The sequence below is a fragment of the Dendrobates tinctorius genome, unplaced genomic scaffold (genome assembly GCF_039654945.1).
Source record: "Dendrobates tinctorius isolate UK_male_01 unplaced genomic scaffold, ASM3965494v1 ptg000040l, whole genome shotgun sequence".
In the NCBI taxonomy this organism is placed as follows: Eukaryota; Metazoa; Chordata; class Amphibia; order Anura; family Dendrobatidae; genus Dendrobates; species Dendrobates tinctorius.
The window spans coordinates 34,429,593-34,455,000 of NW_027361708.1; the positions used below are offsets into that span (position 1 = coordinate 34,429,593).

At 42.9% G+C, this 25,408-nt stretch overlaps 1 protein-coding gene across 2 annotated transcripts in view; it reads left to right on the top strand.

Annotated features, from left to right (window-relative positions):
* The window catches only part of CDH23 (cadherin related 23), a 1,761,581-nt gene that overhangs the window by 798,934 nt on the left and 937,239 nt on the right, over positions 1 to 25,408 (top strand). For both annotated transcript variants that reach the window (XM_073574902.1, XM_073574903.1), the window contains exon 10: positions 20,493 to 20,605. In XM_073574902.1, coding sequence (XP_073431003.1) covers positions 20,493 to 20,605 — 113 coding nt within the window. The remainder of the gene's footprint in view (positions 1 to 20,492; positions 20,606 to 25,408) is intronic.

A 25,408-nucleotide genomic window follows, 5' to 3' on the forward strand; every position in this document is an offset into this window, starting at 1 on the left:
ACCTGGCCATGAACGCATCAAGTAAGCTGGGGCATATCCTGTTGACCTGGTTGGGATATGATTGTACATTTTGATCAATCAGGCAATTTCTCAGGCCATTGGTTCCTTTCTTCTAGTGGTAGGATCTGCAATAAATTGATTACCAGGTGATTCAGTTTTTCATAAAGACCATTGCCTTGTGGGTGGTACGGCATTGTTCTGATCTTTTTACATCCATAAAGGGAGCAAAATTCTACGAAGACTTCTGCTTCAAAGGCTGGGCCTCTGTCTGTCAGCACTTGATCTGGGTAACCATGGGGTCTGCAGAAATACTCTTGGAATGCCTTTGCAGCTGTTCAAGCTGTTTCGTCTTTCCCTGGAATGACCATTTGGAAACAGGAATAGTGATCTACTATTGTTAAGGCATAGGTTTTCCCTGATCGGCTTGGGGAGAGTTGCACATGGTCTAAGGCCACTAATTCCATAGGTTGCTTAGTGATGGGCTGCAAGGCAGCCCTTTGGCTGGTGGAATTCTTCTATCTAAGATGCATGGGCCACATTCCCTACACCACTATTCAATGGACTGTCTCATACCTGTCCACAAGAAGCGGTGGCGGATAACTACTTCTAGCTTTTTCCAACCAAAGTGTCCCGCTTGATTGTGGTAAGCTTCTAAGACCATGGGCATGTCTTTTCTTGGGACCACAATCTGCCATACCAGTTCATGTGTACGTGGGTTAATCACTCTTCGGACCAACTTGCCTTCAAAAGTGAACAGCTTCTTTCTCTCTTTCAACAACTGTTGGACATCTGCAGGCACATCGGGAGCTTGAGAATAATTTGCTTCACCAAGGAGTTCTTTGACAATACATATAGCTGGGTCACTACTCTGCATCTCTGCCCAACCATGGTGGCGTAGTGGATTAAGAGAAACTTTGTGAATGGCAAGACTTCTCCCTGTCTTGTGGTTAGAGTCTTGGGAGGCACCATGGAGATGAAAAGCAGGCATCTCTATTTCTTCCAGGTCTGCTAGATCTTCTACTGGATCAGGAGATTTTGGCATACGGGACAAGCCATCGGCATTGGCATTTTTAGTACCAGCTCGGTATTTAATGACAAACTCATAGTTGGATAGCCAAGCCATCCATCTTTGTTCCAAGGCGCCAAGCCTGGCGGTCTCCTGATGGGTCAGCAGATTGTTGTCCATATAGATGGTAAATTTAGATGAGGCCAAATAGTGCTTGAACTTCTCGTTCACTGCCCAAACGATAGCCAAGAATTCTAACTTGAAGCAGCTATAGTGGGTAGAGTTCCCCTCAGTAGAACGAAGCTTCTGACCTGCATAAGCAATGATTTTCTCCCTACCCTGCTGCTCTTGAGACAGGAAAGTTCCTAACCCAATATAGCTGGCATCGATGTGCAGGATAAACGGCCAATCATAGTCTGGATAAGCTAAGATCTCTTCTCCAGTGAGTGCTTACTTAAGGATTTTGAATGACTCATCCAACCTAGATTCCCACTCTTTCAGAGGACTCTGTCTTCTGGCCTTTTTGGGTTGGCCAACTAGGAGGTCTTGAAGTGGGACTGCCAATTTAGTAAAGTCTTTAATAAAGCGTCTGTAGTATTCCACTAGCCCTAGGAATTGTCTGACCTCTTGGATGTAGGTGGGCAACTACCAGTCTCTAATGACAGTCACTTTATCTGTGTCAGGTGCTACTCCCTCTGCAGTCACGACATGACCAAAATACTGCACTTTGGGCCTTAGGAGATGACATTTGGATGGTTTTACCTTTAAGCCGAAGTTGGACAGTGCCTCAAAGACCTCGGCCAGGTGTTGCAGGTGTTCCTCGTAGGTCCTGGAACTCACAATGACATCACATCATCCAAGTACAATAGCACAGTCTGAAAGTTCTTATGTCCAAGGCAACATTTCATAAGTCTCTGAAAGGTTCTGGGAGCATTTCACAATCTGATCAGCATGTAAAGTCACATAGCCCCATAGGAGTAGTGAACACAGTTTTTTCTTTGTCCGCCTCAGCAATAAGAACCTGCCAGTACCCGCTGGTTTAGCCAGAGTGGAGAAGTACCTAGATGATTTTAACGCTGCTAGCGACTCTTCTATGTGTGGTAAAGGGCCTGTCACACTAAGCGATATCGCTAGCAATATCGCTATGACGTCACTGTTTTTTGTGACAAAGCAGCGATATTGCTGGCGATATCGCTATGTCTGATACTTACCTCTGACCGGCTCCCCCACTGATTATCGCTGATCGCGCAAGAACGTCCTGGACCATTTCTCGTTGTCAGCTTCCTGCTGAGCTTCCTGTGGCACTGACGAGCGACGTGAGGATCACCTCATCTGACAGGTAAGTAATGACCCCCGACCGCTGCTATGTCACTGGTGAGATCTGCCTGTGTGGCAGCTCACTAGCAACCACTTAGCGATGCACCAGCGATCCTGACCGCGTCATATCGCTGGTCGGGATCGCTGGTGCATCGCTAAGTGTGACAGTACCTTAAGGGGTATGCATCTTTGCTAATAATTTTGTTAATTTATCTGTAATCTACACACATGCGCATGGTACCATCTTTTCTTTTTGACTAACACCAGGGGAGCTGTCCAAGGACTGTAGCTATCCCTGATTACCCCTGCTTGTTTCATTTCCTTTAGCATACCTTTTTACACACTGATAAAGAGCAGGAGGTACTGGACTATACCTTTCTTTGATAGGTGGGTGATCTCCTGTGGGAATAGTATGTTGAACCCCTTTTACCTGCCCAAAATCCAAGGGATGCTTACAGAAAACTCTCTTGTATTTTTTACTAATCGATACATTCCATTTTCCTGATGTACAGGAGTGGAGTCAGTGCCAACATGCATCTTTTGGAACCAGTCCTCCATCTGAACAAAAGAGCCATTACCATCCATTGCCTTGGACAGATCCAAGGGTTCTACAGCCTGAATATCATTGTTGCTGACTGTGAATAGTTTGGCTACGGTTGGATAACGGGGCAAGTGAACTTCCTTCTGCCAACAGTTCAGAAGACGTACTGGGACCCTGCCTTTTTTAACATCAACAATCCTCCTGGCTGTCATCACAGTAGGTCTGCTATCTGAATAGACTGGTTCATGGAGAGCCTTTGTTATCTCGTCCTCTGTTGCCTATGGCTGCTCTGCACCAGATAAGAGGCTCACTCCTGGGGGGAAGCATAATGGAGTTGGGATCACTCACCCTTACACTACCAATCTCTCCACCAGTTAACTCCACCTGCTGTTGCTGCAGCCTTGATTTCTTTATTGAGGGCATGCTGCTCTTTGTACGGTGCCAACTCGGCTATGTCTTGCAAAATGGCGATGACCTCATTTAAACAATTTTCAATCACATTTGTGCCTAATGTTATGGTAGGGTGATACTCCCCTCTTTCTTCATCTACTACCACGAGACCTTGAGCTTTGAGCTCCACCCTCCCCACTTTAATGAAAACCTCTTTGTACCCCACCTGTGTCAGAGTTTGACCATTACTTGCTATTAATGACATGTCACCATCAGGACGTCGGGCAAAATCAGCATCAGTCAAATATCTCTGGTACAGTGAGTGGGGCATTGTGGCTACCTGTGATCCAGTGTCCAGGAGGTCAGTGAAGGGGATACCATCAATTACAACGGGTATAAGCGGACGTCCTCCAACATACTTGTTTCTCCAGTTAGTTGGACCAGATTGTCTTACTCCCGGGGGTTGGCCTCTGCCCCAAGGGGTTGCCCATTTAAAGGACATTCTCTATCGATATAATCAACCTTATCGCACCATCTTCAGATGGGTCAAATCGATCAGTAGATCTCATGCTGGTGTGGGTCAGTCGTCACTGCTGTGGTGGCATCCTCTTCGGCCATCACCATGGGAGATCATGCGGGCTCAAGGTTAATTGGATCCTCTCTGAGGGGGAACAGGTGTTGAGCGTCTGAACAGTTTTACATAAAGCAGCCAAACTTTTAGTCAGTTCCTGTACTTGCAGCCATAAATCTGCAGTGGAATCACCAACTTGAGTCTGAACATACTGTACTGCGGGCAACTGGGGTGAAGACACTGCCCCCTGGTGGTACATAACTGCTGGGTGTTTACCTGGCTCAGTGCAGACATAGGTAGATTCTCTTAGGATATGGATGGATCTGTCCTTAAACTGAACAAAGTCCATGTCAGGGTTCTGCAGCGACAACATGAGCAGTTGAGCCTTGCAAAGTTCAGACAAAAAAAAGGCTCTCAATAAACTGCTCTTTCAGCAATTTGTTCTCATCTCTTACACTGTCTGGATCAATTTGTTTGATGGCCGGCAGCGCCTCCTGCAGGTTAAATGGCACAGTCTCTAACAGTGTCCTGTGATTTCTGTCGGCAGCTGAAAAATCACATCTTTACTTCTGAAGCAGTACGGTTATCAATAGTATGCCTTTGTTTAGCAAAAATGTATTTTACAGTCTTTTTATCAGTCGCTGACCAAGATTTAACTTCTCTCTGGGCAGCGCCATTGAGCTGACTCGTAAGTATACTGACCTTCTGTAGGTCTGACATAGGGTAGATTTCAAACAGGCTGCTCAGCTCCTCCTTGAAGTCACTTAAGGTGTGCGATTCGCCTGTGTACCGTGACAGCCATGCCGCACTCGGTATATAAGGCATTGATAACGGCAATATGGGAGCTGCAACTGCTGCACCTTGAGCATCGCTGGAATTAGACATCTTCCCCCTAGTTAATCCTTGCAGGGGTGCGAATCCCCACTCTGGCTGCTGCAGGTCGTTGCTCCTGTATGATCCTAGGTCGCCAGGGTCTCAAGCGATATGTACCAGTAATGCTCCACCCACCGTGATTCCCGCCACTACACACATGGATGGTGACCAGGACTTCCTCATTACCGCAGGAACTTGAAATAACAGTTCTTTAGAAATGTTAGGGTCTTTAGTCGTACGGTATCCTGTTCATGATGCCACATTTTGCATCGCCAAGAACGGAGTACTCAGGTCGCCGGGCAGCGTTAGATTCAGGGAGGTCACGGGGATGGCAGCTTGTGATACTTACGTGATATGAATGATGTATGATTGATATTAGAAAAGGTATCCAGATGGTAGGTAGGTGATCACGGGTCTTATTATTCCTTTTCAAAAGTATTCAGTACAACATTACCAGAGACTGGGGATTTGACCGCTGAATGACCTCTTTGAGTACATAATGAGAACATGCATAAGGAATGTGAAAAACAACCATACAGCACTTGCGTAACACGAGCAGAGCATGAGTTGGAATGTTCACTGCGCAGCTGTACAGCTTGTGTAAACATTACTTGTAGAAGTTGTAGTGCGCAGGACTAGATTCATATCTAGGAACAGTTTGTATATAACCGAGGGAATTTCCACTGGCGGGGAGGGACGTTCCAGGAGACTTATGGACGCATATCTTCTGTGATGGAGTTTTACGGGATATTTCCTCCTCGCCAATCGAGTCCCCTGATAGAGGAGTGATGCTACAATATCTGGTAATATATTGATGCTTACTTTCTCTATGAATAGATGATGTATTGATCATGTAATGTTAGACTAGTGCTGCTAAAATTCATGTGCAAATTTATATGTTGATTCATTAATATCTCTGATTTTAATAGAATAAAATACTATTGTTTTACTGAGCACAGACTTCTTGTCTCTTGCCTAATTAGTATATTAGTGAGCGATATGTATGTAAGGACCATAAGTCCATCATATTGACTCGGTAAGACACAGCTGTGCCAGGTGCCTGTGCTCTGGGGACAGTGAAATAGGGATTAAAAATAAAAAGATAAAAAGGAAAACACAAATTAAAAAGAAGAGTTTGTGACGCCAGTCGGAGTGTTCGGCTGTAAGATGGCCAGCACTGCAGATGATCCCTGGGGAGTAGATGACGATGGCAGTGCAGGTGTTTGACCCCCTCCTAGGGCTGGCTCCAAGGATAGTGATGGAAGTTGTTAGTGCAGAGTAATAAGGCAGGAGACAGGGAAAATCACTTTCAGAGTTTCAGAGGATGGAATCCAACTCTCATCAGGTATACAGTCTGCTCTGCACAATGGGAATTATCTCTCTCTGTTGCAATTCAGTATAAACTCCCTGCTGTCCTAATCCATTCTGGGACAAAGGTTTCCTGGAGTCTGAAACTTCCAGTACAGCCACGCACTCACAGTGTTTTCTCCCCCTGCAACTCGCAGCATGAATCCTATGTGAAGCACGTGTTTGTTCTTGCACAATCCCTCACTGATTTTCTGTTGCTATGGAGCTCCTGGGAAAAACACCTCACTGCTGGTTATAAAAACCACACAGCTTCTCAGCTTACCACCCTACCCTGGAAGCCTGGATAGCCTAGGGGCTGATGCCCTGATCCTTCTCAGCACTGTTTCTGGAGATAGCACATATCTCTCCTCCATGAACATTCTCCATTTTATTTTACACACTCTCTCCTCACAAGCTAACTATGCCCCTCCCCTCCCAGTTAGGGTATCCCAGCAAAGCTCTGTGCATCAGACAGAGTAAGGGAGTGGGGTAAGTTGTGTGTGCAGTTGACCCCAGCAGAGAAAGCATACCTCCCATCATTTACAATACACATGTAAAATAGTACATATTTGACCAATTTGTGGTGACACAGACGCAGGGCACCACACTAGCCAATGGTAGGAATGTTAACACCCTGTTGTACAGGTGAACAGGGAGTAACTCCCTGGACACTCCTAGTATTGCATCATCTGATTGATATCCTTCTGTTTGAGCTGGCTATTTAAAGCCTGCTACTAATTCAGTCCTGGGCTGTTTATTCAGTTCCCTTACGTAGTGGCATGGGGAGTGCTTCCAGGGTGGGTTCTGGTTACTTTTCAGCATTTGCTAATGGTCTTTACTAGTTCTTCTTTATTAGCTATTGTCCTTGGGTTTCCCTTTGGTTTTCATTTTGCTTTTATGCTACTAGCTTTGGATTTACTCTTGTACCTGACTCTACATCGTCCATGTCACCAGACGTCAGCTATCCTGTGACAGCAGTCTGGGAAGGGCTCTGTAAAGCCCCCCCTTCCCTTTAAGAGTGGGTTAAGAATATCTTGGTCCTTAAGGACTTGCCCAGCAGTGGTGGCTTGTGAAAAGTGAGTCTGTGTCCGCTCTTTCGATGGTCCTATGCAAGTCATTACAGAGCAATTATTCATGTGCATAACAGTGGTATGAAAGAAATAAACTGACAAAATTTTAAAAAAATACATGTGACATAAAAATACGGTTTTAACAATAGGTTATTTTTTTATTACAATTTCTTTAAAGCCCCCATATACATTAGGCTAGCGTTGGGCGAACCAGAAAATATTGTTTTGTTCAACTGTCAGTCTAATGTGTCTGGGGCTAATATCAAAGACTGACATTCACTTTCAAACGGAAAAAAAGGTGTGTTAAAGGAGGCAAGCTAAGAAGCCACTTCCATATGTAACTAACAAATTAAAGCTGCACTCTTTAATGTTATAGTATGCAAACATGGAATATGTAAAATTGGAATTGCATTGCTTGTTTAGAAAATAAGTTAAAATGAAGATACTTAGTGCATAAATTGGCCAATTCATGGGTGCCCAACAGCCATCGACAAGACGAACTTCTTTTCTAGGAACATTACCTAATGTGATACCTCTCCTGTGCTGAAAGCTTATAATTATATGGGTAGGTACGATAGAGCTCAATCAGCCCAGAAGTATCATATTATGTGGCAAGTATCAACTATTACAGATCTTTTATAGTATTGGTCTTCTCTTATGGGCCACAGGGACCTTCTGAGCCTCTATTTTCCAAGAACCAGATGTGAATTCAGCCCTTCATCCACTATAGTTATGCCCCAGCGAAGATAGAGTATTTCAAGGTGTCAGAAAACATTCAGTGAGTAGAACAGTATCAACATGTACTATGTTCCACTGAATTAGGAGCAGTCTGAGGCGTGTTTGAGCTTTGCTATTCCTGATGATAGGATTTATTTCCTTTACCCACAGTAAAGGGGGTTTTACACTAAGCAATATCGCTAGCAATATCGCTAAAACGTCACCGATTTTGTGACGTTATAGCGATATTGCTAACGATATCGCTATGTGTGATACTTACCAGCGACCGGCTCCCCCGCTGTCCATCGCTGATCGCGCGAGAATGTCCGGCTCCATTTCTCGTCGGGCGCTTCCTGCTGGGCTTCCTGCTGTGACGACGAGCGACGCTGGACGTGGGCGGGAGGACGCAGGATCGCTGTGTGTGAAAGGTAAGTATCGTGCGCTGCGTCGCTGCTGCATCGCAGTGAGATCTTTCTGTATGAAAGCTCACTAGCGATCATTTAGCGATGCACCAGCGATCCTGACCGGGTCGGATCGCTCGTCGGATCGCTGGTGCATCGCTAAATGTAAAAGGGCCTTAAGTCAAAGTGATTACATTTGCATTATTAAAAAGTATTTTTTCTTTACCCCGTCTCAGAACTGCTCCCCACTACTTCAGCTAAATGTATAATAGCAAAATGATGAAAATGAGCGGATCCAACAGTTTCTCAAGTGCTACAACATTGATTTATGTCCTAGATTCAGTCCTAACATAATAATCAATGGTATAAGAAATCATTGTTACCTTACAAAAGGTGAAATTCTTTGTTACAAACTAGTTATGCCACATGCACACATCCAGTATTTGGTGAGTTTTTTACCCCAGTATTTGTAAGCCAAAACCAGGAGTGGATGAAAAATGCAGAAGTGGTGCAAATGTTTCTATTATGCTTTTCCTCTGATTGTTCCACTCCTGGTTTTGGCTAACAAATACTGGGGTAAAAAACTCACCAAATACTCAATGTGTGCACAAGGCCTTAAGGCCCCGTCACACTCAGTGAGATCGCTGATTTTGTGACGCCACAGCAATTCGCCAGCGACATCGCTGTATGTGACATGGATCAGCGACCGGCCCCCCTGCCGGGTATCGCTGATCGCGCTTGAACATCCTGGGCCGCTTTTTAATCGTTGGTGTCCCACTGGACAGCGTGCATCGCTGCGCATGGCAGCGAGAGACCAGAGATCAGCGACACTGGACGCTGGTTTCCAATGTAATCAGCGGGTATCTAAGAGCTGCGCGGCTCTTCGGAAACCAGCTTGCGCGCTGGTCCTGATCACTCGTGGGTCTGTCTAAGTGACAGCTCACCAGCGATCAGCTAACTATGTCCCAGCGATCCCATCCACGTCGGATCGTGGGTGGAATCGCTGGGACATTGATACGTGTAACGGGGCCCTTAGACTGGAAACACATTAGCGATTTAAATGAAAGAAAAGCTGCCAGTGCTTGCTTCAGTGACGTTGTTGATGCTGCTGTCTCACAGCCTGACCTGCGCTGAACTCTTGAGCATGGAAAAATGCCAGTTCATTCTCCCATGCTCAAAAGTTCACCGTGGGTCAGGCTGTGAGGCAGAGCAGACTCAGTGACGTCACCGCTAGTCACTGAAGCAAACGCCAGCAGCTTCTCATTCATTCATCAGTAGTTTACAGCCAGGGCAGTTCCATTTAGCGCCGCTCCTGGTTCTAAACTGTATAGCCCCCAGATATGGATTATGGCGTGGGACGGAATGTGAGACAGGTATAATATATTGTTCCTTTATTATTTTTTCTTTATTTCAGGAGAACAAGGTCGTTGCATGGATTAGCAGAACAATAAAGATGGCAAACTGTGTTTATTTTTTTATGTCATTAACCCCTTCCTGACATCCGACGTACTATCCTGTCCATGGGACCCGGGCCCCTATGCCCATGGACAGGATAGTACATCTACCGCGATCAGCGGCGCCCACGTGGTGAGCGCCGCTGATCGCGGCCGGGTGTCAGCTGATTATCACAGCTGACACCCGGCACAATGTGTCAGGGGCAGTCATGGACAGCCCCTGACACGTTAACCCCTTGCACACCGCGATCAAACATGATCGCGGTGTACCGGGAGTTAAAGGGAAGCATCGGCAGGGAGGGGGCTCCCTCCTTGCTTCCCTGAGCCCCCCACGGCAGCGCAATGTGCAGTGCTGCTGCAGGGGACTCCTTTCCTCCAGGCCCCCGAATCCAAGATGGCGACGGGGGCCTTCGGGGGCCTGCAGGAAGCTGGCTTCCTCAGTGCCTGCAAAGCGCAGGCAAGAGGAAGTCTTCTTCAATGCCTGTGACAGATTGCTGATCTGTCACAGTGATCTGTGATGTGACAGATCAGTGATCTGTCACAGGACAGTGATGTCCCACCTGGGACTATGTAATAAAGTAAAAAAAAAATTAAAAAAAAGTGTAAAAATAATTTAAAAAAATCGCCAAATAAATTAGTAAAAAAAAAAAAAAATATTCCCCAATAAATTCATTTTTTGAAAAAAAAAAAAAACCAAAACAATAAAAGTAGGTATCGCCGCATCTGTAACGACCCACCCTATAAAACTGTCCCATTAGTTAACCCCTTTAGCGAACCCCTTAAAAAATAAAAATAAAAAACGAAGCAAAAAATAATTATTTATTATCATACCGCCAAACAAAAAGTGTAATAACGCGCGATCAAAAAGATGCATATAAATATCCATGGTACCACTGAAAATGTCATCTTGTCCCGCAAAAAACGAGCTGCCACACAGCATCATCAGCGAAAAAATAAAAAAGTTATAGCTCGCAGAATAAAGCGATGCAAAAATAATTATTTTTTATATAAAATAGTTTTCATTGCATAAAACCGACAAAACATAAAAAAACGACCTAAATGAGGTATCGCTGTAACCGTACTGACCCGAAGAATAAAACCGCTTTATCAATTTTACCGCACGCGGAACGGTGTAAACGCACTCCCCCAAAAGAAATTCATGAAACGCTGGTTTTTGTTCATTCTGCGTCCCAAAAATCGGAATAAAAAGCGATCAAAAAATGTCACGTGCCCGAAAATGGTACCAATAAAAACGCCAACTCGTCCCGCAAAAAATAAGACCTCACATGACTCGGTGGGTCAAAATACGGAAAAATTATAGCTCTCAATATGTGGTGATGCAAAAACTATTTTTACAATAAAAAGCGTCTTTTAGCGTACGACAGCCGCCAAACATAAAAACCGCCATAAATAGTAAATCAAACCCCCCGTTATCACCCCCTTAGTTAGGGAAAAATAATAAAATTAAAAAAATGTATTTATTTCCATTTTTCCATTAGGGTTAGGGTTAGGGCTAGGGTTAGGGCTAGGGTTATCGTTAGGGCTAGGTTTAGGGTTAGGGTTAGGGCTAGGGTTAGGGTTAGGGCTAGGGTTAGGGCTTGGGTTAGGGCTAGGGTTAGGGCTGAGATTAGGGTTAGGGGTGTGTTGGGGTTCGGGTTGGAGTTAGAATTGGGGGTTTCCACTGTTTGGGCACATCAGGGGCTCTCCAAATGCAACATTGCGTCTGATCTCAATTCCAGCCAATTCTGAGTTGAAAAAGTCATATGGTGCTCCTTCCCTTCCAAGCTCTGTCATGCGCCCAAACAGTGTTTTACCCCCACATGTAGGGTATCAGCCTACTAAGGACAAATTGCAAAACAATTTTTGGGGTCCAATTTCTCCTGTTACCCTTAGGAAAATAAAAAATTGGGGGCAAAAATATCATTTTTGTGGAAAAAAATGATTTTTTTATTTTCACGTCCGAGCGTTATAAACTTCTGTGAAGCACTTGGGGGTTCAAAGTGCTCACCACACATCTAGATAAGTTCCGTGGGGGGGTCTAGTGTCCAAAATGGGGTCACTTGTGGGGAGTTTCAATAGTTTAGGTACATCAGGGGCTCTCCAAACGCACATGACACCCGCAGACCATTCCATCAAAGTCTGCATTACAAAATGGCACTGCTTCCCTTCCGAGCCCCGACGTGTGTCCATACAGTAGTTTTCTCCCACATATGGGGTGTCAGCGTACTCATGACAAATTGAACAACTTTTGCGGTCCAATTTCTCCTGTTACCCTTGGGAAAATGAAAAAATTGGGGAATAATTGATCATGTTTGTGGAAAAAATACGATTTTTTTATTTTCATGCCCTGGCATTATAAACTTCTGTGAAGCCCTTGGGGGTTCAAAGTGCTCACCTCACATCTAGATAAGTTCCATAGGGGGTCGAGTTTTCAAAATGGGGTCATTTGTGGGGGATTTCCACTGTTTAGGTACATTAGGGGCTCTCCAAAGGCAACATGACACCCGCAGACCATTCCATCAAAGTCTGCATTCCAAAACGTCACTACTTCCCTTCCGAGCCCTGACATGTGTCCATACAGTAGTTTTCTCCCACATATGGGGTGTCAGCTTACTCAGGACAAATTGGACAACAACTTTTGGGGTCCAATTTCTCCTGTTACCCTTGGGAAAATAAAAAAAATGGTGACTAAAAGATCATGTTTGTGGAAAAAATACAAATTTTTTATTTTCACGCCCAGGCGTTATAAACTTCTGTGAAGCACTGGGGGGTTCAAAGAGCTCACCACACATCTAGATAAGTTCCTTGGGGGGTCTAGTTTACAAAATGGTGTCATTTGTGGGGGGTTTCCACTGTTTAGGTACATCAGGGGTTTTGCAATCGCGACATGGTGTCCGATCTCAATTCCAGTCAAAAACGTCAAATGGCGCTGCTTCCCTTCCGAGCTCTGCCATGCGCCCAAATAGTGGTTTACCCCCACATGTGGGCTATCTGCGTACTCAGGACAAATTGCACAATAACTTTTAGGGTGCTGTTACCCTTGGAAAAATAAGAATTGAGGGTGAAAAGATCATTTTTGTGGAAAAAATATGATTTTTTAATTGTACGGCTTTATGTTATAAACTTCTGTGAAGCCCTTGGGGGTTCAAAGTTCTCACCACACATCTAGATAAGTGCCTTAGGGGGTCTAGTTTCCAAAATGGTGTTATTTGTGGGGGGTTTCCACTGTTTAGGTACATCAGGGGTTTTCCGATCGCGACATGGTGTCCGATCTCAATTCCAGCCAAAAACATCAAATGGCGCTGCTTCCCTTCCGAGCTCTGCCATGCGCCCAAATAGTGGTTTACCCCCACATGTGGGGTATCAGCGTACTCAGGACAAATTGCACAATAACTTTTAGGGTGCTGTTACCCTTGGAAAAATAAGAATTGAGGGTGAAAAGATCATTTTTGTGGAATAAATATGATTTTTTGATTGTACGGCTTTATGTTATAAACTTCTGTGAAGCCCTTGGGGGTTCACAGTTCTTACCACACATCTAGATAAGTTCCTTAGGGGGTCTAGTTTCCAAAATGGTGTCATTTGTAGGGGGTTTCCACTGTTTTGGTACATCAGGGGTTTTCCAATCGCGACATGATGTCCGATCTCAATTCCAGCCAAAAACGTCAAATGGTGCTGCTTCCCTTCTGAGCTCTGCCATGCACCCAAATAGTGGTTTACCCCCACATGTGGGGTATCAGCATACTCAGGACAAATTGCACAATAACTTTTAGGGTCCTGTTACCCTTGGGAAAATAAAAATTGGGGTGAAAAGATCATTTTTGTGGAAAAAATATGATTTTTTAATTGTACCGCTGTACGTTATAAACTTCTGTAAAGACCTTGTGGGTTCAAAGTTCTCACCACATATCTAGATAAGTTCCTTGGGGGGTCTAGTTTCCAAAATGGGGTCACTTGTAGGGGGTTTCCACTGTTTAGGTACATCAGGGACTCTCCAAACGTGACATGGTGTCCGATCTGAATTCCAGCCAATTTTGCATTGAAAAAGTCAAACGGCGCTCCTTCCATTCTGAGCTCTGCCATGCGCCGAAATAGTCGTTCCCCCCCACAAATCAGTTATCAGCGTACTCAGGACAAATTGCACAATAACTTTTGCAGTCCAATTTCTCCTGTTACCCTTGGTAAAATAAAAAAAATTGAACCTGAAGTATTTTTTTTGTGAAAAAAAGTTAGATGTTCATTTTTTTTTAAATATTCAAAAAAATTCCTGTGACGCACCTAAAGGGTTAATAAACTTCTTGAATGTGGTTTTGAGTACCTTAAGGGGTGCAGTTTTTAGAATGGTGTCACTTTTGGGTATTTTCTATCATATAGACCCCTCAAAGAGCCTTCAAATGTGATGTGGTCCTAAAAATAAAATGGTGTTGTAAAAATGAGAAATCGCTGGTCAACTTTTAACCCTTATAACTTCCTAACAAAAAAAAATTTTGGTTCCAAAATTGTGCTGATGTAAAGTAAACATGTGGGAAATGTTAGTTATCAAGTTTTTTGTGTGCCGTATCTCTGTGATTTAAGGGCATAAAAATTAAAAGTTGGAAAATTGCAAAATTTTCAAAATTTTTGCCAAATTTCCGTTTTTTCACAAATAAACGCAAGTTATTTGAATGAAATTTTACCACTAACATGAAGTACAATATGTCACGAGAAAACAATGTCAGAATCACCGGGATCCATAGAAGCTTTCCAGAGTTATGACCTCATAAAGGTACAGTGGTCAGAATTGTAAAAATTGGCCCTGTCATGAACGTGCAAACCACCCTTGGGGTGAAGGGGTTAAAAGACTTTATCCTGGCTGTATGTGTTTTTTTAGCCACTTAACAACTCTAGGATTAGTAATGGATAGGTGTCTTATTGACATCTCTACATTACTAAGCCGGGCTTGTGTCACCTTACAATAGAAAGGTGGCATCAACCCCCAACTATTACCCCATATGCTACCCGCTACAAGGCAGTGGAAAGAGAGAGGTTAAGTGCCAGAATTGGCGCATCTTAGAGATGCGCCATTTCTGGAGCGGCTGAGGGCAGATGTTTGTTTGTAGCCAGGGGGACCAATAACCATGGTCCCTTCCTAGGCTATGAATATCTGCCCCCAGTCTCTGGCTTTCCCTTTCTGGCTTGGAAAATTGTGCAAGAGCCCATGTCATTTTTTTCCACGAAAAGATTCTCATAATTTGCACACACACTATACTAATTATATTGGTCACTGACATCTATATATCAAACTATTATGCATGTGTTTACTGTATGTAAACCATGTCTCCTATCCTGTTGGCTCCTGCATTGATTTTACAGAAGCCGACAAATGAATTAATGGCTAATCTCCTATCTACTGTATATCTCTATGGAATATAAATAAATATATATATATATATGTATGTGTGTGTGTCACTGACATACATATATATATATATATATATATATATATATACCTATTCTATCTTTTCTATGCTAACATGTCAGTGTGCTTTTACAGTAGCCGCATATGAATTGCCGACTCTTCAAAAGACATTCGTGCGTAAAAATCGTGTGAGTGCTGTGTGCTTTTATTCTCGCACCCATTGACTTCTTTTGCAGGTTGCAATCCATTTTCTGATTACAATCGCAGCACGCTGCAATTTTTTTTCCCAGCCCGATCGTGATCCAAGCTGGAAAAAAAAACGCAGATGAGCACGCAATCATAGATTACATTGGTCCGAATTCAATCGGATTTTTTGTCGGATTGAATTCGTCCAATTTAATCGCAAGTGAGCATGAGCCCTTAGTATGCATTGTAGTAATGTCTTAAGGGGAAAAATATGTAAAGCGAAAACTGTGTTCAAGTACTAAATAGAAATAATTAGCCTGTTGGTAACATGGCCAATCCTGCCCCTACCCTGCAATGACTATGATCAGCTGCTGTGAAACAATACTACATATACACTCACTGGCCACTTTATTAGGTACACCATGCTAGTAACGGGTTGGACCCCCTTTTGCCTTCAGAACTGCCTCAATTCTTCGTGGCAGAGATTCAACAAGGTGCTGGAAGCATTCCTCAGAGATTTTGGACCATATTGACATGATGGCATCACACAGTTGGCGCAGATTTGTCGGCTGCACATCCCTGATGCGAATCTCCCGTTCCACCACATCCCAAAGATGCTCTATTGGATTGAGATCTGGTGACTGAGGAGGCCATTTGAGTACAGTGAACTCATTGTCATGTTCAAGAAACCAATCTGAGATGATTCGAGCTTTATGACATGGCGCATTATCCTGCTGAAAGTAGCCATCAGATGCCTGTTCTTAGCTGAGAGGAGTGGTACCCAGTGTGGTCTTCTGCTGCTGTAGCCCATCTGCCTCAAAGTTCGACGCACTGTGCGTTCAGAGATGCTCTTCTGCCTACCTTGGTTGTAACGGGTGGCAATTTGAGTCACTGTTGCCTTTCTATCAGCTCGAACCAGTATGCCCATTCTCCTCTGACCTCTGGCATCAACAAGGCATTTCCGGCCACAGAACTGCCGCTCACTGGATTTTTTTTCTTTTTCGGACCATTCTCTGTAAACCCTAGAGATGGTTGTGCGTGAAAATCCCAGTAGATCAGCAGTTTCTGAAATACTCAGACCAGCCCTTCTGGCACCAACAATCATGCCACGTTCAAAGGCACTCAAATCACCTTTCTTCCCCATACTGATGCTCGGTTTGAACTGCAGGAGATTGTCTTGACCATGTCTACATGCCTAAATGCACTGAGTTGCCGCCATGTGATTGGCTGATTAGAAATTAAGTCTTAACACACAGTTGGACAGGTGTACCTAATAAAGTGGCCAGTGAGTGTAGATGGACGTCTGCATGTAGATGCTGTGGGTAATAACTAGTGTGTTAGTTCTACGCTTTTTAAATTGTCAGTGGGAAAAAGTCAGCTTTGGATTTTTCTTCTCTGCATATTGAAAGCAGATGAATGCTCAGTGGAACATCAGCTTGATGTATTTGAATCCGTACATTAATGTAGTTTGTGTATTGCTGATCTGTTTTCACATATGTTATTTATGATGCTTATATGACTCAACCTACAGGCTTCCTCCCAGTTTTATATATGGATGAAGCTTCTTGTTGTAGTTTGTTACATTAAATGACCACAAGACACTACACAAGTATTGTATGTCTCACGTGTATTACTCACACTCCCCCATAACCTGATCCTTACATACCAGAGAAGTAGCTGTATTAGGGCTCATACTCACTTGCCAGAGACTCGCACGATTCTGGTGCAAGTCTCTTGCATGAGAACCCGGCACTGTCACCTGCACTCTGACCGGAGCGTACGGCTACATGTGTTTCTATGCAGCCGCACGCTCCGGTCCGAGTGCCGGCGGCAGTGCGGGGTATTGATGCGAAAGACGCGTGCGAGAATCGTGCGAGTCTCTTGCTAGTGCGCGTGATCGCTTAGGCTAAGTTAACACTGGGTGTTTTTGCTGCATCTTTTTATACTTTTTTTGAAGTTAATTTTCAGATGCTTTTCATGGTACCTGCAAAGCCTATGAGATTTCAGAAATCTCATGCACACACACTGTTTTTTTTTTAATCATCAGTATTTTGTGCTTGGCATGGTTTTTTCACATAGAGCATGTCACTTCTTTCAGCGTTTTACACCCATTGAATTGAATTAAAAAAAAAATATGAAAAATGCAGCAAAACTGCACCAAAAATGCAGCAAACCTTACCTTTCTGCCGCAGCTTCTTTCCCGACAAGCTCTCAGGTATTGCTGCAGAAAAAAAAATGCAGAAAAAACGCCCAGTGCGAACTTAGCCTTACTATTCATTGAAGATAAATAAATAAAAGCATGAAATGTAGATCACTTCCGGATTCATAAATAGATATCATTATAGATCTCAAAATCAAAGGAAGTATACAAATTCTCAAACTAAGCATTGTTATTTGGTCTCATTGACCATCCATTATTAGTTTTTCTCAGCACCCAATCCATCTATATGGAATAGCCATTGGGTTATGTAAGAAAACACATCTCTAGTCTCTGTGATAATAATGACGTTAAACTATAATTTTACAAATTTTACATAGGAAGCTAATGAATGAATTAAACCAAAATAAATGGTCACAATTTGATAGAGTCTGGGAATGTTAAAAACTCTATTCACATGCAATTACCTTATGTTTAATCATGTGTCCCTTCAAATTGCCTTTTAAGACCCCCAATCCAATGTTCATGTTGCATGTACTGTATATGTGTATCCGGTTTTGTCAAGTATATAACCTGTGTGCATTACCGCCTATAGTTCTGTTCATATGACCATGTTTTTTCATGGACTGTGTGACCGTGCAAAACTCACAGAGACATGTCCATTTTTTCTAACAGCATGTGTGAAAACGGTCAATACAAGTGTATGGGGATCTGTGTGCCATCCATGTGATGTCTGTATTTAACATTGCAAAGGATAGGAGAAATTTTGGAATTTATTTATTTATTCATCTGTGAAAAACACTGACGACACACTGACGGTAAAACGGACACACTGGCTAAACACTGATGACACATGGACGGTAAAACGGACACACTGGCTAAACACTGACGACACACTGATGGTAAAACAGACACACTGGCTAAACACTGACGACACACTGATGGTAAAACGGACACACTGGCTAAACACTGACACATGGACGGTAAAACAGACACACTGGCTAAACACTGATGACACATGGACGGTAAAACGGACACACTGGCTAAACACTGATGACACACTGACGGTAAAACTTACACGCTGACTAAACACTGATGACAGGTTGATGGTAAAAACAGACACACTGACCAAACACTGATAATACATTAATAAAAAAAAATGATGGCACACTGATGGTTAAAATGGACACGTGGATCAAACACTGATGATACACTGATGGTAAAAATGGAAACACGGACCAAATACTGATGACACACTGATGGTAAAACACACACGGACCAAATGCTGATGACACACTGATGGTAAAAATGGAAACACAGACCAAATACTGATGACACACTGATGGTAAAAGCGGACACACGTACCAAACACTGATGACACACTGATGGTAAAAGCGGACACACGTACCAAACACTGATGACACACTGATGGTAAAAGCGGACACACGTACCAAACACTGATGACACACTGATGGTAAAAATGGAAACAATGACCAAACACTGATGACACACTGATGGTAAAATGGACACACTGATCCAAAACACTGATGACGCATTGATGGTAAAAATGGAAACACGGACCAAATACTGATGACGCACTGATGGTAAAAATGGAAGCACAGACCAAACACTGATGACACACTGATGGTAAAAATGGAAGCACGGACCAAACCCTGATGACACACTGATGGTAAAAATGGAAGCACGGACCAAACACTGATGGCACACTGATGATAAAAATGGACTCATGGACCAAACACTGATGTGGCATTGAAGGCAAAAGTGGAAACATGGAACAAACACTGATGACACACTGATGGTAAAAATGGACACAGGAACCAAACACTGATGACACACTGATAGTAAAAATGGAAACATGGACCAAACACTGATGACACACTGACGGTAAAACTTACACGCTGACTAAACACTGATGACAGGTTGATGGTAAAAACAGACACACTGACCAAACACTGATAATACATTAATAAAAAAAAATGATGGCACACTGATGGTTAAAATGGACACGTGGATCAAACACTGATGATACACTGATGGTAAAAATGGAAACACGGACCAAATACTGATGACACACTGATGGTAAAACACACACGGACCAAATGCTGATGACACACTGATGGTAAAAATGGAAACACAGACCAAATACTGATGACACACTGATGGTAAAAGCGGACACACGTACCAAACACTGATGACACACTGATGGCAAAAATGGAAACAATGACCAAACACTGATGACACACTGATGGTAAAATGGACACACTGATCCAAAACACTGATGACGCATTGATGGTAAAAATGGAAACACGGACCAAATACTGATGACACACTGATGGTAAAAATGGAAGCACGGACCAAACACTGATGACACACTGATGGTAAAAATGGAAGCATGGACCAAACACTGATGACACACTGATGGTAAAAATGGAAGCACGGACCAAACACTGATGGCACACTGATGGTAAAAATGGACTCATGGACCAAACACTGATGTGGCATTGAAGGCAAAAGTGGAAACATGGAACAAACACTGATGACACACTGATGGTAAAAATGGACACAGGAACCAAACACTGATGACACACTGATAGTAAAAATGGAAACATGGACCCAACACTGATGACACATTGATGATAAAAATGGACACATGGACCAATCACTGATGACACAGGTTCCATTTTTCAAAAACACGTGTTGCGAACAATCAGCACTCACTATGCAATGCACTCATGCCCAACGCTCCCTGCAGGGCAGGATGGCAGTCACAGTGCAGAGAAAGTAGTACTACGCATTTATTGAGCATTGATTGATTACAGTCCCCAGCACCACCCCCATTACTGGAAATGAGCAGCTGCAGGAAGAATATAACTTTTAATCTAACTTTTCTCCCTGCAGGAGAACTTCAAATTTGACTCTTTGACATGTTTAAGACTGTATTTACCCACAAATTACCACTGACCAGTTCCCCTTAGCTGTTATATATACACACACATCTGTTTATAGCATGCCTACTGCATAATTGTAATCGCTTTATTACAGGTAACACCAATAGTATATTTGCCTTGGATTATATCAGTGGCGCTTTAACTCTGAATGGGCAGCTAGACCGGGAAAATCCTTTGTACACATCAGGATTCATCCTAACGGTTAAGGTAATTACATTCTATAATTATTATGGTCTATGGTTTCTATAGCCATTAAAATTGTTTTCTTTTTGTGTTCTATGATTTTTTTATTAAAGGTGAAGATTGAAGCATTATATTAAAATGTTCTTTTTTAATAAAGGAGAATGTGACAGTACAGATGTCTAAACAAAGAGAATGTACAGGATTCAGAGCATTATTCTAAAGCTATTTATTGTTATACGCAATTTCATAATGTTTTACAGTTCATTTTGATTTGTTTTATATCCAAATCCTGAGGTTGGTTATTACACAAAGAGCCTTAGAGAATAAACCGGTTTCTATACCATATGAGAGGGAGTTCTGTTAGCAGCAAGTACACAGTAGCATAGTCACTGTGGAATGAAAAGCTACTCAACTTTCTAACATACTTCTTGTCACCAACAATTCTAATTATCACATGTAGTAGCCATCACTTTCTTCTTTGGGATGAAATGTGTCCTGTTCATGTGACGATCACTCTTATTACAGGAGAGCTCCATTACCTGTCCTGTAAGGATCTTTATATGCATGAGATCATCACACGACAAGAACAGATTTTGTTGCTGCAATTAAAAATGAGGACCCCCAATTGCTGACTTACCTTTTGAAATTGATACTAAATTATTTTAAAATATGACAAAACTTTTCAATAGTTTTTTTTTTTAATTACAAGAATTAACCTTGAGAAGAAACTTGTGAGTAGTTTGTTGTGGCTATATCACCACCACTTGCTTATAGTTTAGCTCTTTAGCTTTCTAAAAGTGTTCTTACTATCATGTAGTGACTAGGGATGGGGTTGCCTACGTGATCCCTTGAACTAACTAAGGGGCAGCCTAGTCTATGCATGTCCCCCTGGATTACCCCAGAAGGTGGAGATGCCTGGGTCATATACCTCTCAATGCTCCTATCTTAAAATGTATTTGTTCCCTCCACCACCCAGGAAGGAGTGAGGCTGAAGTGCATAGGATTAAATTAACTAGACAAACAAGGGAAGACAGACATTAATGAAAGAAAACTTCAATCATGCAAATATGCGCACAAAATAACAGAGTGAACACAGGGGAAAGATAGGTAGGAGAAACCAAATAGAAGAGGATGAGGAAAAGCATGCAAACAACTCCATGCAGAAATCCCCTGAACAACTCTCCAACCGCTTACTCCAAACTGTTATGAGCTCATTTTCTCCTTCACCTTTGATCTCCGATGAACTCCCTCTGCTGGTGAAAGGAGGTAGTGAAATTGATTTGGATGGGAAAAACCTGTCATCTGAACAGGTGGAGTGTGATTGGACATCTGGAATCTCTGAGTGGATATAAGGCCGCCGATGCCCTGCTGGGTTGCTGGTGATCCTCTCTGCTCTGAGCTCTGGCCTCCAGTTTAGTCCTGTCTACTAAAGCTAAGTTTTTGCTCTGCTATTTTTAAATGAGATTTTGTCTGGTTTACTTAGTGTTTGTGTTCAGCCAGCCCTGGTTGGGACTGGCTGAACTCCATTTTTGTCTCTGATCAGTTGATCTCTTTGCTCTGTTTTCAGAATATACCTGAGTGCTGATATAGTGATTTTGAAGTCTAGTGACTTCAGGGCCTTTTCTATCAGACGTGTTGGACATTATTTTTGGCAGGGTTTTTGCGTGATTGCAGACAGTTGCTTTTCTTTCCTGTCCTATCTAGTTAGTGAGGGCCCCATCATTTGCTCAGCCTGTCTTTCTGTCTGTGTTTGTGTTTTCATCTGTTTTCACCATCAATACATGTTGGGGGATGTCTATTGCTTTGGGGTCTGCTCTGGGGCAGTTTAGATTTCCCCTTTCTTTCTTTAGGTTTATTTAGTTCTCCGGCTGTGAATGAGGTGTCTATGACCACCGTAGGAACACCCCACAGCTTCTGTTAGTTGTTGTGAATAGGATCAGGGGTCTGCAATCCGCTAGCTACCAACCTCTCTGGTTTTCTGGACTTAGCTTGTATTTTTGTTTTTTCCTCCTCCGGTGACTCATTCATAACACCAAACACTGAATTTCTCATCCATCACCTAACCAGAAAGCAAGACAAATCACTGGCAATTCCCAAGTGCCATTGGTGAGCATATGTAACAGATGGCAGTGGCAATTCAGGATTGAGAGTTCCAGGACATCAAATAAACTGATTAACATTTGCAATGGCAGAGAATGGAAAACTTGCAATATGTAACAGAATGGTGAAGCAGTTCTAATCAGAGCAGGATTTCTTGTGTTCAGCCACTGCAATCATCAGGCCCCTTTTATGAATGAGTCACCAGAGGAGGAAAAAACAAAAACAAGCTAAGCCACAGAAAACCAGAGAGGTTGGTAACTAAGCGGATTGCAGACCCCTGATCCTAACCACACAACTAGCAGTAGCCATGGAGCGTACCTACGATGATCCTAGACGTCTCGACACAGCCGGAGAACTAAATAAGCCTGAAGCAAGAAAAGGGAAAATCTAAACTGCCCCAGAGCGGACCCCAAAGCAGGAGACAGCCCCCAAACATGTATTGATGGTGAGACAAGATGAAAACACAAACAGATAGAAAAATAGGCTGAGCAAACGATGGGGCCCACACTAACTAGAAAGGACAGGAAAGGAAATATGCTGTCTGCAATCACGCACAAAACCCTGCCAAAAAATGTCCAACAGTTTCTGATAACAAAAACCCTGAAGTCGCTAGACTTCAATTGCCTATAACAGCACTCTGGTATATTCTGAAGACAGAGCAAAAAGAGACCAATCTGATCAGGGACAAAAAGTAAACTGGCATAAACAGAGACATAAGAATGGAAATTCAGCACAGCCCCAGCAGGGGCTGGCTGACCACAAGAACTGAGTAAACAGACCAAATCTCATGTGAAAAAATAGCAGAGCACACTTAGCTTGACAAGGCAGGAGCAGAACTGGAAGCCAGAACCTCAGGGCAGGAAAAATCACCAGCACACAATTAGGGAGTCGGCTGACTTAAATCCAGTCAGAGACTCCTGATGTCCACTCACAGTCCTCCTCCTCAGGTGGCAGGTCTCTGCCATTTAGATCAGCTTCATTACCTACTGTCACCACTAGAGGGAGCCCGTATGGAGAACTCACGACTCCTCTGTCAACACAGCCAGCACCACCACCCTCACCAGAAGCCAGAGGTAAACCAGAAAATGAGTTCACAAAAGGCCCCTCTGTGTCGCTGTATCCCTGTGACACTTATATCTATTCTAGTATTTCTTAACACTGTTTTTCGGTGATTACCTTGTATCTTCATTCATACTGCACCCCCACACACAAATGATACACCATTTGAAAGGTAAACTTGACCCCTTCAGCAAGAAAATAACCAAACAAACCACACACCCACTATTTGATCACAAAATACAGTTTAAACATTAATTTTCATAAACCTGCAGTAAGAAAAATGACCTGCAGGTGGCACCACAGTACCCCAAAGCACACTGGCTCTGTTAATACTCCACCCACACAAGGTCAAATTAGCTGCAGGTGGCAGTAAACTACACCAAAGCACACTACCACAAAGCTGCTTACAGACATCACAAACAAATCCAAACATTTGCCTTGGGTGTCTTTCCAGCTTGCTCAAGTGCTTGCCCAGCCTATTTCAGGCACTTTGGAGGATTGCACACTTCACTGCAGATGAGTCACATATGCTAACACATTTGTATACATGCACTGCTTTTTCCGTGATTACTTCACAGCACACACACAAATGGTGAGTCACATATGCAAACACATTTGTAAACTTGCACTGCTTTTTTGCTGATTACTTTGCCCCACCACACAAATGATACACCATTTGAAAGGTAAACTTGCTCACTTCAGCAAGAAAAGAGCCAAACAAACCACACATTCACAATTTTATCACTAAATACAGTTTAAACATTCATTTTCATAAACCTGCAGAAAGACACAATGACTTGCAGGTGGCACCTCAACCAGAAGACATTTTTTGGCCTCTACTTATCAAACCAATTTATTGTATTACCAATCTACATATATAAATACCTGTCATACACGGGCCAAGCTAGTGTAATATTATTTATGTAAAATAAATGTAATTTAATTACTCCACCTTTAGTATGTAAAAAAAAAACTCTGCAGTAGTCAAAGTAGTGGAGCCATATTGTCCAGGTCAAGATGTCTAATATGCTGTAGAGAGAAAAAAACACTGAATATCCAGTTATTTGAGTGCTTGATGTATCATATAATGAAACAAGGAATTTATTAAAGGGAATCTGTCATCAAGTTTTTGCTATGTAATCTGAGATGTTGTGGGAATAGAGCCTGATTGCAGTGATGTGTCACTTACAGGCTGTGTTTTTCTGTTTCAATACAATGAGTGTTTTACAATCAGGCCATTATCACTGGAGGACAAGCTGCCTCATGCCTCAGTGATAGCTTGCAAAAGATGTGCAATGCATCAGTTTCCCCACAAAAAAGGAGCATAATGGTCACATAAAGAAATCTAACCAAAGTAAAGCCAAAGCATATATGGAGTGCTCTTATCCATAATGTGTAGCACTTGTATGCTGAACAGAAGCCCCGATGCACGTTTCGCACTTGCTTCCTCGGGGTCAGTGTGTTGTAAGCTGTCTTCAGCGTTTAAATATCCCTCGGCAGAGTAGTCTGGCCAATTCAGGAGGTTCAGTTCCATTCTCTATAACCGACTCATAAGGGCGGGACTTCCAGTACCCATCCATCACTTCCGGCATCGTGGCCGCGATGTGTGTCAGGAACAAGTGTTTCGGTGATATCACTGACACGAACCACTCCGTGAGGAGACCTTCC